The 16,038-nt window shown below is 35.8% G+C and overlaps 1 protein-coding gene across 3 annotated transcripts; it reads right to left on the bottom strand.

The window, feature by feature from the left end:
• Positions 1 to 6,353: 6,353 nt before the first annotated feature.
• On the bottom strand, positions 6,354 to 15,366 carry LOC104106627 (uncharacterized). 3 transcript variants are annotated; one of them, XM_009615207.4, is made up of 7 exons: positions 15,125 to 15,366; positions 14,919 to 14,959; positions 8,954 to 9,017; positions 8,675 to 8,863; positions 7,836 to 7,907; positions 6,852 to 7,030; positions 6,354 to 6,757 (listed from the first exon to the last, which is right to left on the bottom strand). In XM_009615207.4, exons 1-7 carry the CDS (start codon positions 15,263 to 15,265, stop codon positions 6,640 to 6,642), a joined length of 804 nt encoding a protein of 267 aa, XP_009613502.1. In that variant the 5' UTR covers positions 15,266 to 15,366; the 3' UTR covers positions 6,354 to 6,639. The 3 variants fall into 3 exon arrangements, with proteins under 3 accessions (XP_009613502.1, XP_009613505.1, XP_009613503.1); XM_009615210.4 differs by having other exon boundaries at positions 8,954 to 9,022; positions 15,125 to 15,304; XM_009615208.4 differs by lacking the exon at positions 14,919 to 14,959 and having other exon boundaries at positions 8,954 to 9,022.
• Between the last annotated feature and the right edge of the window lie 672 nt (positions 15,367 to 16,038).

Genomic DNA, 16,038 nt, shown 5'->3' with positions numbered 1-16,038 from the left:
TTCACGATCCAAGTTCATGACACGTATTGTCCACCTTAGGTCTAGACTCGCACAAATTTATCTTTTGGACAACGCCACGTCGAGCCCTTATTTTTGTTGATTTCCAAACTTTTATCTCCATAAATTGCTTTCATGTTCTTACTCATGGTTTATCTTTCACGACCCAAGTTCATGACACGTATTGTCCACCTTAGGTCTAGGCTCACACAAATTTATCTTTTGGACAATGCCATGTCCAGCCCTGATTTTTGTTGATTTCCAAACTTATTCATTGGCCCGCCCTCGTCATGAACATCACATAATCAAATTTGTGACATTTGGCTAATTGGATATGCATACGCCATAATCATGTTATCTTCTTACGTTGTAAAAGGTAGAACCGTAGAATATATGAGATTGTACATGCATGGCAAAGAAAAGAAAGAGGTCACAAAGAAACATAGGAGAATGGCCTCTTTTGTTTACGATTAATGAAGATTTGAATCTTAATCATTCATATCTCAGTCATTAAGTATGATTGTTTTTTTAGATCTGAATTTTAATCATTCAGATCTCAGCCATTAAGTCTGTTTAATTTATTTTTTCAATTTTACAACCACTTAATGAGTCTGAATAGATGTTAATGATTAATATATATATCAGAGTTTTAATATCATTAAGATATTCTATATTCAAGAATCCACGTAAAAATGATATTTACTATTGCTCTTACACTTTCACTACTAATCACTATCATCATTGCTATTGTTGTCTCTCACTATTATAGACTATCACCACCCACTACCCACCATCAATTACCAATCCTAAGTCACAACCATCATTGTTGCCAAGCACGAATGTCAGTTGTCACTACCACTGATCATCATTTACAACCATCACCACCAACCACCATTATCACAACAATCAACAACCACCACTATAACCACCACTATATATCACACATCATTGTTATCGGTCACCATCTCTATTAAGTATTAACCACCACCTTTATATAACTACTATTGTCATCTCCCATCTACTACTAATAATTACCATTATCAACCAGCACCACCATCAGTCACCACCGACAACCACCATTGTTAGCCATCATCACCACCAACCACCATATAATTTTTAAAAATATTTTATTAATATAGTATTAGATTAATTAGTACTATTTGATTTGAATTTATATTTATTAATTTTTAAATAAAAATAAGATTTTAATACAACATTTTAATATTCAAATATGAATTCAGATTCATACGTTTTAATCTTAATACACATATTAATATTCAGATTTGTATTCAAATTCATACATCTTAATCTTAATAAAAACAAATAACAAAATAGACATGGAAACGGTCAATTCAACTTCAATCTTAATTGATTTCATTGTAGACATAGAAGTTAAGCAATTTTGACATGACAGTGCTATAGAAATCCCCTGTGATTAGAAATTTACTGTATATTTCTTTCTTTCCTAGTCATATTTGTGCCAGATGCAGAAACTGAAAGGAGCTATTTGTCAAATTTCTCCTCGAAATAAAAGGAAATAAAAAGAGAAAGTAGATAGAAGAAGGTAGAATTGTAATGTATGACGATTTTACATCTACATTTTTTCAATACGTAACTGCATATTTTTACCGGTTCAATACCTGCAACCTAAAATGATATGTTTTCCTCCTTTCTGTTTGATTTACTTCTCCAAAGTTAAACAAGGAGATTTCTAGAATTCTTCCTTTCGTGCCCCTTAGTTTTTGTTTCCTTCTTTCCAATCAAGTTTAATAGGAGAAAAATAAGTTACGTATGGGATGACATAATTTGGTTAGATCAACATATCCAAATACAGTGATATCATAATTCACTAAATAGGACCTTTCTTGTCTTGTACTTTTTATAGAATAGTTGAAGACAACACAAGAAATCACAGAGCTAGCGACATAAAATAATTGAGAAAGAACTCTACTACCTAACAGATAGTGAATAGTGATTGGAATTTCGTAGTATTATGTTAAATGACGAAATGTTGAGATTGATCTTGGAAATTTGAAATTTGAACTCGGCTTAAAAAATTTACACCAATTTTATTTACCACTAGTCCACGCTTTTTGATGCCTCAATAGTTCACAATGTATGCTTTATATCACATTTTCTTTTTCCCGACTAAAACTTATATGTGTTGCTTTTCTATATTTAGGCACATTAAATTATATTATTATTATATAAAATGAAATAAACTATTTTGCATTTGCTGTGTTGAATTTTATATAACTTTAGATGCATTTATATAATTTTTATATATTTATTTCCTTTATCTATTTTTAAATTTTTAGTTTCTTAAAAATATTAAAAAAATTGTTGGCTTATTAATGCCCATGCCGTGGGACTAACGCTGCCTTCCGTGATAGGTCTAATTCCAGGCAATGATAGTATCAAGTGGTATTTGAAGATACATTCCAGATTTCAAAAAAATATAGACGTAGTATTTTTCTGTAGTTATAATTAAGAGATTTCTGGTGTATTTTTTATCTTTCCAATTTGCATGCTTCACTAAAAAAATTGATGTTAGTTTGAATAGAATTTTCCCCTTTACAAACATAATTCCTATACCTTGCGACTTGCAAGATTTATTCTAAGTATTATTACTTATTCATACTTTTTTGTCTTTTTAACATCTAATTTTTCTTATTTGCTTATGTAAGATTTAGGTTTTCATTCTCTTCTTCTACCTTTTTTTAGTCTTAATTATATCAAAGAAAGATTTGTTTTTCTTTTGTCCTATCTGTTTTTACCTTATAGGGATGGATGTAGACAAAGGAAATGGTGTTCTTTGTATTGACTTTCTTAGTAATATCTCATTTCCCAAGTGGGAGAAACATGACAAATATTGAAATGAAGTCTGCCTCTGAAAGAAGTGAAAGTCCTAGAACGTTACATGTTAGCTCAACAACGAGAGTCTCGTTGAATAAGGAATGAATGAATATATGTACTGATTCTGTAGATATTTAATAGTATAGGAAGCTTCCTATTGCAATTCAAGAAGAAAACTGTCCCAATTCTAACTTTACAGCAAATATTTTTGGACAGTGAAAATTACTTTTGAAATTGACAAAATGTAGCCCACCAAGCTCCCAACATAGGTAGTTGGATATGAGTCCATATTGAACCAAACCCAGAACAAGTTGAATATTGGCTAAAATTGCTGTCTTTCACATTTATGACTTGGTCAAGCGTTCAACGTTTTGGCAAAGTCCAAAAGCCTACGTAATTTCATCCTTTCGTGGGGAAAGTCCAAATGCCGACGTAATATCCAAAGGGTGGCTAGTTGATCAATTTTCTTTGAAAAATTATACTATACAAATATTAAATATCACTTTTTATACATATTTATTAAGAATTTAAGTTATATGTGCATAATACATCATGCTAAAATTGACCTAAAAAAAGGTAACTCTTCCAAAATAGTAATGGTCTCCAAATGAATAAAAAAGAATATGTCTGTGCAGTCATGGGCAGATTCAGCAAAATAGCTGCGAGTTCCCATGAACCCAATAGTTTTTGTCTAAAACCTGTATTGGTTTTAAAAAATTCATTAAATGTATAAAAATATTTAACTTGAAACTCAGTCCGTTCATCCATTTAGTATTGTATATTAGCTCGAAATTTTTGTAGGGACTCATAAACCTAAAACCTTGAATCCGCCTATGTGTGCATTACATCCTCGCTTTTAGATTTCCTCATAATAAGTAGTAGTAGTAGTTTCTTTACAGGATGAGTGTCAACAACCATACAAAAGAGATCTGCAGACGGTTGAAGATCCATATATTCAAGCCATCGGGATTTTCGCCAAGGGAGTTCAAAGAAGGAAAAAGTTAAAAAAATTTAAAGAAATTATGGCCAATGAGAATTGAACTAGCAACCTTATAAAGGTTCTGAACCCACTGGGCTACGCTTTTTAGGCTGTGTCAAGAGGATTCAAAATAAAATATATAGAGACACAAATCTGATTTTGCCTTATATAACAGTGTGATTTTCCGACGAAAGTATGAACCCCTTCCGTCCCCCTAAATCTGCCCTCGACTCAAGCCCTCCTCTATTATGAAAACCAGATATATTACTGGACTCTGCATTGTACTAATCCCCTCCTCCACAGCCAGCCTCCACTAACTCCCTCCACCGGCCTGGTGGCGGATAGAGTTCAAAAACTACTGGTTCATGTAAATTCAGTACTTTTGACATGGAGCATAAGTATATAGCAAGAAACCTCAAAAATTTATTATGTTTTGAACACATAGTTTTAAACATACAATGAGTTTAATACTAAAAAATTTAAAAGGGTTTGAACCCATTAATTTTACATTCTAAGGATCCGTCTCGGTCCACTGCCCAACTATCCTTGTCAGCCAGCCATTTCATAGCTGCCACATCTCGTTATCACCGCACAACCATCACTACACAACTACTACCACCGGTCTCTTCCACCAACTACGACCACCAACCACCAAAACCTCACAACCATCACCACGGACCACCACTACTGACTCTGGAAAGCTCAAAAAGAATGAAATCTAGCTGGTGGATGAGCCGGTAACGTCAGTGGCGCGAGAGGAAGTTGTAGGTCGCTAAGAGTAAACTGCAATGAGGAGGCAATAGTAGAGGGTGTAGGATCAGCACTAGTAGAAGTGGGAGAGTTGGAGTTTGCAGATACTGAAATGTTGGTTAGCATAGTTGAAATGGAGGGTGATGTAGTAGGTATTGGAGCAAAAATATGGCTATATCTCAACGACACTGAGTCCAACTTCCAACGTAGAAAGAATAGGAAAAGACAAGCACCAAAAACAAGCCAAGTATATACATTGACCTTAAAGATATTTACAGCCCAATTTAAGCAAGCATTCACAAGCAAGAAATTGAAAATTCCAAGATCAGTTGAAGGTTGAACCATAGCAAGACTACCAAGCCAAGCCGCAGCAATACAAAAGAAAGCAACCATTGACACCAGTGAAGTCGCCCTGAAAACGTACTGAAAGAGAATACTGCACACCATTCCTACTGCAAATTCAATCATTTTCCTCTTCTGGTAAACATAGTTAAAAAAAGGCGACGAACCCCACCTGCCAAATCGATCCTTAAACGCTATATAGGTAAGAGAAAAGCTTACAGGCACGAGTAAGTAGGACAAATATATGAATACACTCCACAGAAAACTTGGCAGTACAAGTTCAGCCAAAACCACACTTAACAAACCCCAACAGTAGCTATGGTTCAAATACATCCGAATTGAAGGAGAAATTGGCCTTCTGTAAGCAAAAAGATAGTAAAGATATCCAAACAGGAGAAAAGATAGGATGATCCAGAAGAAAGGAAGAAAAGATGGCAATGAAATTATCAAGATTTGTGCACAAACAATTGAGATTAAGGTCTTTCCTACTGGAAAAAGTCCGTATTGAATTGGGGTATGTGGTTGCTGATTTTCTAAAGCTGGTCGAAAAAGAAAAGCATAGGTGGATGAAGTGAAAACAGAGAGAGAGATGCAATAGTTTATGATTATTGCAATGGAAAGGGGCAATGGATGATCTGAAATATCTGAATCAGTTGAACTCAATAAAGCTACTGCTCCTATGCAACAACAGATAGAGCTAATAAGGTAAGAGATCGAGAAGAACAAGATAGATGGGAGCTCCATGTGGTTGAAGAGAACTATCTTTACAAATTTAATGAAATTCCTGAAAAAGTTAGTGACATAGTCATGAAACTTGATGACAACTGGAAAATTCTGGGAAAGTCATTGTGGACTTCTACCCACTTTCCTTTAAGTTTGTTCCATATATACGAAATCACACCATCAATTATATATATATAATTGATATACATAGAAACTTCCCAGACCAGAAACCAGTGTCTTATATTATTAAGGTCAATGTTTAGCTCCATAATAAAAACATAAGCATTGGCCTAAACAAATTCGCAGTAAAGCCGTGATCTTATTATATATGAAACGTAATTTATTTGGAAGAAGGGGAAAGGGAAAGGAAAACAAAACAAAAAAAAAACAAAAAAAAGGGGGGGGGGGGGGGGGGGGTGGAGGAAAGGAAAATTCGTGGCTGCTGTGAATAGAAAGATCCGAATAGAAGGAACACACGATTATCAATGGTGTGAGAATTAAATTATATTCTATGCTAATGGAGGTAGCAAATACTCACTTGAATAATCAAAATGCCCGCAAACAACACCACGATCTCTTAAGCAATATAGCTAACCACACACGTGTTCACTGAACTAGTGGTCTGATAAATGATAAAACGGAGCAAGCATATAATAGTCAAACCCTTAAATAAGCTAACCAGGTTGTCGGTCAGCTAAAGCAAATGGAAGAGAAAATTTTAGAATGATTTCAACATGACCCTGCAGAAAATGCCTACCACATATATGTTTTGTGCAATTCAGTTCAAGGCAGAATGTCCAGGAACACCAAAAAGTCATTCATATTCATTTTAAAGAAAATTACAGAACCTCCAAAACCAGAATGGGTACAGAAGTACAAAAAATGAAGCATTTATGTAGACTTTAGGAGCTTGAATCTACTTAACAAGGAGATCCCTCCATATGCCTTTTGATATTTGAAATTGGACATGTATAGCAAAATTTTTGTTACTTTTATTCCTCATCCAGCAGTAGAGAAGTACAGGATAGAAGCGATGACAACTCTTCTTCTGTTGCCAATCCAGAACCTTGCCATCGTATTCTACCAAATTTGTCAAGCAAAAACGTGTACCTGTAAATTTGATATAGAATGGATAACACTTTAGAATTCATTTCTTCTGCTTAATCAATAAGGAAACTGAGACGTAATGTTAACATTTTCATACCCAGTCAGAAGATTCAATATTTTAAGTTCTTTCCGAAAGTAGTAATTGTCTCCAAATGAATAAACAATTTGTCTATGCAGTACGTCATTGCTTTCGTCAGGGTTAGATTTCCTCATAGTCCGAAGTAGTAGTTTCTTTACAGGACTGAGCGTCAACAACCATGAATCTATAAAGGAGATCTGCAGACAATTGAGGATTCATATATTCAACCTCTACTACATTATGAAAATGAGAAATACAGGAATCGTTGCATTTGACTTAAAAAATGTCTAGCATACAATTACATGTGTATAGTCTTTAACAAACCAGCACTAATAGAGTTTATTCCCAACCAACACTTTTTTCATTCAAGAAGTGTGAATATCCAAAGGTTTGTTACAGAAATATTAAAACCTTATATCATCCAAGAAACCTCTTCCTTCAGCTTCTAATACTAACTCTTGAAACTTGCCTCTCTAGATTCCAATTATTCTTTATCAATTCATATTCACAATTTATACCTAATTTCCAAAACATTGAAGGCATAACAGTCAGAAACATGTTCCTGCATTTAATGTCACTATACTTCACGACAGTACCATAATTTTGAGAATGTCACTATCACATGACAGAATCATAGTATCGAGCGTGAAATAAAGAGTCCTTTAGCTCAATTACTATGAACTCTGAGAACATCCCAAAACCATAACAAGGGAAAATATTTATTTGACATTCAAATCTTATGCATTTTAAAATCCTCGCCAAACCCCAAACAATGTTGCTTCATCTCATTTACATCAGCAATGTTGGCTATGGTATGAGAGACATTTTAAATAAGAGGAAGGTGCAACGGCCACCAGAAATTTGAGTCTTCAGGATACGGTGTGGAATTCTACACTTTTGTGCTTATCTACAATTGTATAAAGACCTAAAACAGGCTCCAATATGTAAGATACATGCATGAAGATATGCTATTTGTTCATCTAAGACGAAGTGCTGTAATACCTCGCACAGCTGAACTCTATTGGAATCTTTGAATGTATCCAGAAATGGTTTACTCCAAGAATCTACCATAGCCTGCCAGAAGTAGTCAAAACTTCAGCCATATAATGAGATTATGAGAAAAGGGAAGATATACTGCAATAATTGATGTTTGTACATCATAAATTTAATCAACCTGCATTATCTTAAGATAATGCATGGGGAGGGTTAGTTACTTAGTTTCTAACTACTTTTACCCCACAAATGCTGCATCAGAAACTTCTATTTCTCAGAACTCTAACTGTACAGCAATTAAGTGAAATTTATTCATGTGTTCTATAATAATGACATGAACGAGTCAGCGTAGTCAATTTTTTATGGTGCAACCTACCAATGACACATTTTGGTAAAATTGTGAAATTTTCAACCTAGGTACTTATTTCATAATGTATTTCACTCAATGAGGTATGAACCTGAAAATTACTGTAATGGCAGTAATGTTGATAAGACTAACAAAATCAACTTTAAGTCATGTTCACAGTTAACTCAGACACACAACCTACAAATGTAAGGCAGCCAATGACAATGATTCATCACGGCATTGTCAAAACACTGATTAATGTTCTGAGCTCTAAGGAATGTTAAAGTGCTTTGGCCATTCTAGTTGTACAAGATAATGCCTCAGTTAAGACACAATATTGTTAACATTAATGACTTCTTCCTGTGCCGATAGAGGTCATTTCATAGACAAGGAAACTCAAAAAGTGAAGAAAACTAGTAAGCCGGATGACAGGCTAAGGGATAAAATAAACACTGCTTTTTTACTTCAGCCAAAACCAGCAATCAATTAAAGTTACTCTAACCTGTGAGCTTGCACGAAATGAAAGACACAACAATGATGCCTTTGGTGCTTCCGCTTTGTTTGCCGCAACGCCATTTCCAATGGATGCGATGGGAAGCTTAAGGCTCGAACCATCTGAGTGATTCACTTCCAGCGCAGGAAACTTCACAGCTGCCACTGCTGGAATGATTATCTTATTTGCAGTTGCAATCTATGTTCCGCAATTTCCATAAGCAAAAGGTCAAAAAAAAAAAAAAAAAAAACTGAGAAAGCAACATTAAGATAGTGACGTATTTTATACCTTACCACCATGTTGCTTCAACTCATTTATATCAGCAAAGTAACCCCGGTTCATCTCATCTTTACTGCCCTAAATCACATTATATACATAAAGTAAATTTCAGAGTCCATTTAACATAAGTTAAATAGTACCCCCTCTATCCCGTACACTTTCCTTCTTAGTTTGTCGCAAAAAGAATGTCATATTTTTATATTTAGAAATAATTTAACTTTGAACTTCTCATTTTAACCTTAATTTTGATGATTTATAGCCGCACAAGTATCTATGACATGCTCTAGATCACAAGTTTCAAAAGTCTTTCTTTCTTTTTTAAACTATGTGCCCCTAATCAAACAGTGTTATATAAATTGGGACGGAGTGTTGGACTTGAAGGCTATTTGGCATCTGGGCCTCAGCAGAAATAAGTCCAGTTGTGTATAAGTTAATTGTATAGGCTTTTGTTTTGTTAAGTTTTGGTTTATATTTTCCGGGTTCAAGACATTTTGGCCCAATGTATATATAGTATAGTTAGTACACATTTGGACAGTTTGGCCATTCGGATATACAAAAACATCTGAAGCTCTCTTTCTCTCTCATTTTGTTCTCATGAACCCTAGTTAGATTTTCATGGCGATTTGGCTTATCTTCAAAGTTATCATGGTATCAGAGCACAAATTCTTATAGACCTGGTCTTCTGCTTTCATCCAATATTACCCTCACAAAGTTTTGTCCAAGTTCTCTTCATCTTCGATTTCATCAGTTCCGTGTCGCCTCCATATTTTACAGTAGTTTCCGATGATTTGCGGTTCTGCAATGGTTTATTTTGATATTTTCCGGTGATTTTAATTTGTTCTGAGGAGTTACGAACGAGAATTTGGTTTTGGTCGGAAATCGAACTCGGGGCTCTGACATTAATATGGTTTCGAGTGGATTTTTTGTGTTTGTGAGCTCCAGGAGGTCAGTTGAAGTTTGTTTTAACCTTGAAGGCCGTCTTCTTCCGGTTGCGAAGAAGTGTGGTACATCTTACCCTATCCTCTCATACAGTGTTGCTGTGAACTTTTCTCTGTTGGTTTCAGTGATTTTAACCCTCAATTGCCTCATTGCATGTACAATTTTTGTTCTCAATTGAATCAAATATGACTGTAACTAGTTCTACTACTGCTAGCTCCACATATACTCTAGATCCTTCTGGTCCTTTATTCATACATCCCTCTGATGTTCCGGGTACTTGTTTGGTGCAAGTTCCATTTTCTGGAATCGGCTTTGGGGGTTGGAAGAGAAATATGATAGTGGCATTGTCAGCAAAAAAATAAGATAGCTTTTATAGATGGAACATGTTCTAAACCTGCTGATGATGCTCCTGAATTACGACTTTGGAATAGATGTAATAATATGGTAATATCTTGGTTAACCAGCTCCCTATCACCTGAAATTGCCGAGAGTGTTCAATACTCTGAAGCAACCGAAAAGCATTTGGAATCAACTTGAAAAACGATATGGAACTGTAAATGGAACCAAAGTTTTTGAGATTAAAAAAGAGTTAGCCTCTACTTGTCAAGGGTCTCGTGACATAGCATCATACTTTAACAAATTAAAGAAGTTATGGGATGAGTTGGCTTTCATCCGTAAGAATCGTGTGAGTTCGTGTAATTGTGCTGCTAAATCTGGTTTAAATCAGGAGTTAGAGGAAGACAAGGTATATCAATTTTTAATGGGGCTCAATGAAACTTATGTTAGTATTAGGGGTAATTTTCTTATGATGCAACCACTACCTTCACTTGATATTGTTTACAATATCTTACTCCAAGATGAGAGTCAGAGACATGTGAATTCTACTCCTCAATTCAATTCAGAGTCAGCCTCCTTCAATGCAAATGCTAGTCACTTTGCTAAGCCTTTACTTCCTCCACCAAAACAACAATACAACCAAAGGGAAGCTTTTGACCAGAAGATGCATGTTGATCAGACCAAGGGTTCTTTATTCTGCAGATACTGCAAAAAACCTGGACATTTGATTGACAAATGTTATAAACTTCATGGTTTTCTCTCTAACTTCAAATTAACTAAGAGTAGAAGAACTGCAGCAAATGTTACTGCTGAACCTGAGTCTTCTGATAGTGGGCATTATAACATTGCTGGTTCTTCTCATTCTGGTGTCTCTAGTTCTCCTGAGTAAAGTTCTGTGATTCCTGGTCTGAGTATGCAGCAGTACAATCAGTTGATGACTATACTGCAACAGTCCCACTTGTCAGATTCTAATCCTCAGTCTAATCTGATGGCTTCTGCCAATTTTGTTGGTACTGTACTCTACTAACTGATGATCTGCTGAATGGTTCTAGTTCTAGTTCTTGCATGCTTTCTCAATCAATAGATTTAACCTGGATAGTTGACTCTGGTGCTACCGACCATATGACATCTAATAAAGATTTTCTATCAAACCTTACTCCTTTACGTGTGCCTTATCTTGTATCACTTTCTAATGGCCATAAAGTAAAAGTGACCTACACTGGTTCCTTTGTTTTAAATCCCTCTTTCATTCTTCACAATGTTCTCTATATTCCCTCTTTTCAACACAATCTGATCTCTGTGTATAGGATTATACAGCAATTCAAATGTTTTGTTCTATTCGCTCATGAATCTTGTTTACTTATACCACAGGGCCCTTTTCTGAAGAAGCCTCTGGATCTTGGTAAACTGGATAGTGGCATGTACAAGTTTATGTGGAAAAGGCCTTCCTCTCATTCTCAACTTTTCTCCAATTTAGATTCCACAAATAATGTTGTCTCATCTTGTGTTCATCCTGCTTCTCCCATGACTAATGTTGTTTCATCTTGTGTTCCTTCTTCTACTTGTAATCTAGTTCTATTATGCCTGATGTGTGTGATATTCCTTTTATTTGTAGTACTACTAACATGAATAAAATGGATGTAGTTTGGTATCAAAGGCTTGCACATGTTCCATTAGTTAGAATGAAACTCATTTCTGGTTTGTCTGATTCTTGGTCATCCAAACAGTCTTTCATTTGTAATGTTTGTCCTATGTCCAGGCAAACTAGGTTGCCTTTTCCAGATAGTACTATAAGTACCAACTCACCTTTTCAACTTATTCACATTGATACTTGGGGTCCTTACCATACTGCAACTTATTCTGGGGCTAGATACTTCCTTACTATTGTCGATGATTATACACGAGCCACTTGGACACACCTAATGGGATCCAAAAGTAATGCCTTTCCCTTAATAAAAGCTTTTGTTGCAATGGTCAAAACTCATTTTCACACTACAATTCAAACAATTAGAAGTGATAATGCTCTAGAGTTGGGGTGTAGTTCCTGTGCATCATTATTTTTTTCAGAACATGGAATCATACATCAAACAAGTTGCCCCTACACCCCTCAACAAAATGGAGTGGTTGAAAGAAAACATAGATCCCTTCTTGAAGCTTCTAGAGCATTAATGTTCCAGTCCAAAGTACCTATGCACTTTTGGGGTGATTGCTTGTTAACAGCCACTTATATCATTAACCGATTACCCTCTAAACTTTTAAATAATAAATCCCCTTTTGAAATATTGTATGGTAAGGTGCCCATTTACTATCATTTTCGATCTTTTGGTTGTTTATGTTATGCCACAGTCCCTATACCTCACAGAGATAAATTTAAACCAAGGGCTATTCCTTGTGCTTTTCTTGGATATCCTTTTGCCAAGAAAGGATACAAGTTATACAACCTGTCCACTAAGAAGTGTTTTGTTTCAAGGGATGTAGTATTCCATGAAAATTATTTCCCTTTTTCCAAGTCACCTAATATTCGTGTTTCCTCTCCTTCTCCATCTCCATCTTCTGTGTTGTCTTCTGATCCTTCCTTTGCCTCTTCCCCTCTACCTGCTGCTACTGATCCTGTTTTTCTTCATGGTCCCTCTCCACTTTCTCCTGCCAGTTCTCCTATTCAGTCTCCTGCTTCCTCTTCCTTGAGTCCTGCTGTCAGTTCTCCTATGCCATCTTCTACTCCATCTTCTTTGCTTTCTCCTGCTAGTTCTCATACTCGCTCGAGGAGATCTACTAGGGATCATAATCCTCCTGCATATTTGAAAGACTATCAATGTACTTTTCCTTCATCTCTTTCTTGTTCCACTTCTATTCTTACGCATGCTGAATTTGAACCTAGTACCTATTCTCAGGCAGCCTCTATTCCAGCTTGGCAGGATGCCATGAGAAAAGAGTTTGAGGCTTTAGAAGCTAATCACACTTGGGATATTGTAGAGTTACCTAAAGGCAAGAAACCTATTGGATGTAAATGGGTTTATAAGGTGAAATACAAGGCTGATGGTAGTGTAGAGAGGTATAAGGCCAGACTTGTAATTAGGGGTGATACGCAAGTGGAAGGTGTTGATTTTAATGAGACTTTTTCCCCTTGTGAAGTTGTCCACCATAAAATGTTTAATAGCAGTTGTTGTTAAAAGACAATGGCCCTTGTTTCAATTAGATGTTAATAATGCTTTCCTCCATGGTGATTTAGATGAGGAAGTCTATATGAAATTACCTCATGGTCTTTCGGTTTCTGGTTGTTCTTCTTCTGCTCCTCTAGTGTGCAAATTACAGAAGTCTCTTTATGGTCTTCGGCAGGCATCAAGACAGTGGTATGCTAAGTTATCTCAAGCCTTATGTTCTAAGGGTTTCTCTCCCTCTGTAAATGATTATTCTCTTTTTGTTAAGGGTTCCCCTGGTTCTTTGACTATATTAGCCGTTTATGTTGATGATATAATACTAACAGGGGATAATGCAGCTGATATTCTTGATTTGAAATATTTTTTAGATACTCAGTTCAGAATCAAAGATCTGGGTACTTTGCACTACTTTTTGGGCATTGATGTTTCTTATTTTACCTCTGGTGTTCTTTTGAATCAAAAAAAGTTTGTTTTTGATTTGTTATCAGCATACCATTGTTCAGATGTTTCTTCTGTGGTGTGCCCTCTCGAACTTCATGATAACTTGTCGGCTGATTCTGGTGATATTTTGGACAACCCTGAGACTTATAGGTCTTTGATTGGTAAGTTGTTGTTTCTCATACACACTCGACCTGATATTTGCTTTGCAGTCCAGCATCTTAGCCAGTTTTTAAAGTGTCCTCGGTCTCCTCATATGTCTACTGCTTTACACATTTTGAGGTATCTTAAGGGTACTTTTGATGTTGGCTTATTCTACTCCAATTCTCCTGATCTCAAAGTGACTGCCTACAGTGATAGTGATTGGGCTGCTTGTGTTGATACCAGACGCTCTGTCACTGAGTTTTGTATCTTTTTGGGTGATAGTTTAATTAGCTGGAAGTCTAAAAAGCAGGCCATTGTGTCCCTTTCTTCGACTGAGGCTGAATACCGAGCTATCAGTAAAGTTGTGGTGGAATTGACTTGGCTAGTCCGGATTTTCTCTGATTTGCACGTTCATGTTTCCCTTCCTATCTCTATGTTTTGTGATAATAAGGCCGCTATTCACATTACCAAGCACATAGAGGTGGATTGTCACTTTATTCGGGCTAAGTTGGGTGACAGACTGATTTGTTTGTCTCATGTCTCTACTCTTAAACAGTTGGTTGATGTCCTCACCAAGCCATTAACTGGGCAGCTTCATCATCAGTTTCTCTCCAAGTTGCGGGTGGTTTCCCCCTCCAACTTGGGGGGGTGTTGGACTTGAAGGCTATTTGGCATCTGGGCCGAAATAGGCCCAGTTGTGTATAAGTTAATTGTATAGGCTTTTGTTTTGTTAAGTTTTGGTTTATATTTTTCTGGTTCAAGACATTTTGGCCCAATGTATATATAGTATAGTTTGTACACATTTGGACAGTTTGGCCATTCGGATATACAGAAACATCTGAAGCTCTCTTTCTCTCTCATTTTGTTCTCATGAACCCTAGTTAGATTTTCATGGCGATTTGGCTTATCTTCAAAGTTATCACGGAGGAAGTACAATACATTGAAATCGAGAAACTTACAGCCGAGCACGCTCTTTCTCAATTGCATCCTTGTTTCCTAGCTGTAATCAAATGAATCTTCAATACCAACTTAGTTCAGGAAAAAAATTATACTGTAAACAATAATTAATTTACTATTTTATATATTAGCAGAGTAATTGAAAAATAAAAAAATATGAAATGGACGACTAAGAAAGAAAATACACTTCTATTTTTATTGAACTAACCTGGTAAATATCGAGGAAGCGACTGGAGGTCAATCGGCATGGATTGCTTAAATGGATTGGAGAAACTAATTTCTCTTCTCTAGAAAAAATGTTTTTTGAATTGAGAAATACAGCTGAGCTAAATCTCTTAAGCCTCAACATTTTCAACGGGTTTCTTCTGTGTTTTTCAATAGGTTAGTGGAATCGGAGAGGAGAAGGGTGGAATTCAGGAAGTAGACTAGGGAACGGGTCATTTTGCTGGCTTCTACCCATACGGTCCAGGCCCAAGGTATTTAGAGAGTTAAAAGTTCAAATCCTTAGGCCTAGTAGCCCAAACATGGGGAAGTGCACAGTTACCCATCAATTAGAGTTGTATTTACGCTTAAGTCACTATTTAAAATTTATTTACTCTTTAACTAGTGCTTTAATAAAATTTTATCGCCCGGATGAAAATACTCTTATGCTACACATGGTGTCCTTAACTTCACGAGTGATGTATAAATATTAAGGACAAAGTGTCCTGAATTAGCACTTCTATTTTAAACTTTAGGACATCATGTCCTTAACTTCATATGTGCAGTATAAATGTTAAGGACATGGTATCCTTAACTTCACGGGTGCTGAGTAAATATTAAGGACATGGTGTCCTTAACTTCATGAGTGCTGTGTAAATATTAAGGATAAAGTATTTTGTATTTGCACCTTCTGTTGTTAAACTTTAGGACATCATGTCCTTAACTTCATATGTGCAGTGTAAATATTAAGGACATGGTATCCTTAACTTCATGTGTGCAGTGTAAATGTTAAGGACATAGTGTTCTTAACTTCACGAGTGTTGTGTAAATATTAAGGACATAATGTCCTTAACTTCATGAGTGTTGTATAAATATTAAGGACAAAGTGTTCTATATTTTAACCTTCTGTTGTTAAACTTT

Source organism: Nicotiana tomentosiformis, chromosome 11 (genome assembly GCF_000390325.3).
Source record: "Nicotiana tomentosiformis chromosome 11, ASM39032v3, whole genome shotgun sequence".
Taxonomy (NCBI): domain Eukaryota; kingdom Viridiplantae; phylum Streptophyta; class Magnoliopsida; order Solanales; family Solanaceae; genus Nicotiana; species Nicotiana tomentosiformis.
This window is presented reverse-complemented; position numbering and strand designations above follow the sequence as displayed.

Bases quoted from the DNA above. Each gene is read 5' to 3' on its own strand.
- LOC104106627 (XM_009615207.4), bottom strand. From the start codon at position 15,265: ATGTTGAGGCTTAAGAGATTTAGCTCAGCTGTATTTCTCAATTCAAAA. The intron at 7,908-8,674 runs GTTAGAGTAACT...TACTTCTGGCAG, and splicing joins CATTTCGTGCAAGCTCACAG to GCTATGGTAGATTCTTGGAG. The intron at 6,758-6,851 runs GTATGAAAATGT...TCAAATTTACAG, and splicing joins ATATTGAATCTTCTGACTGG to GTACACGTTTTTGCTTGACA.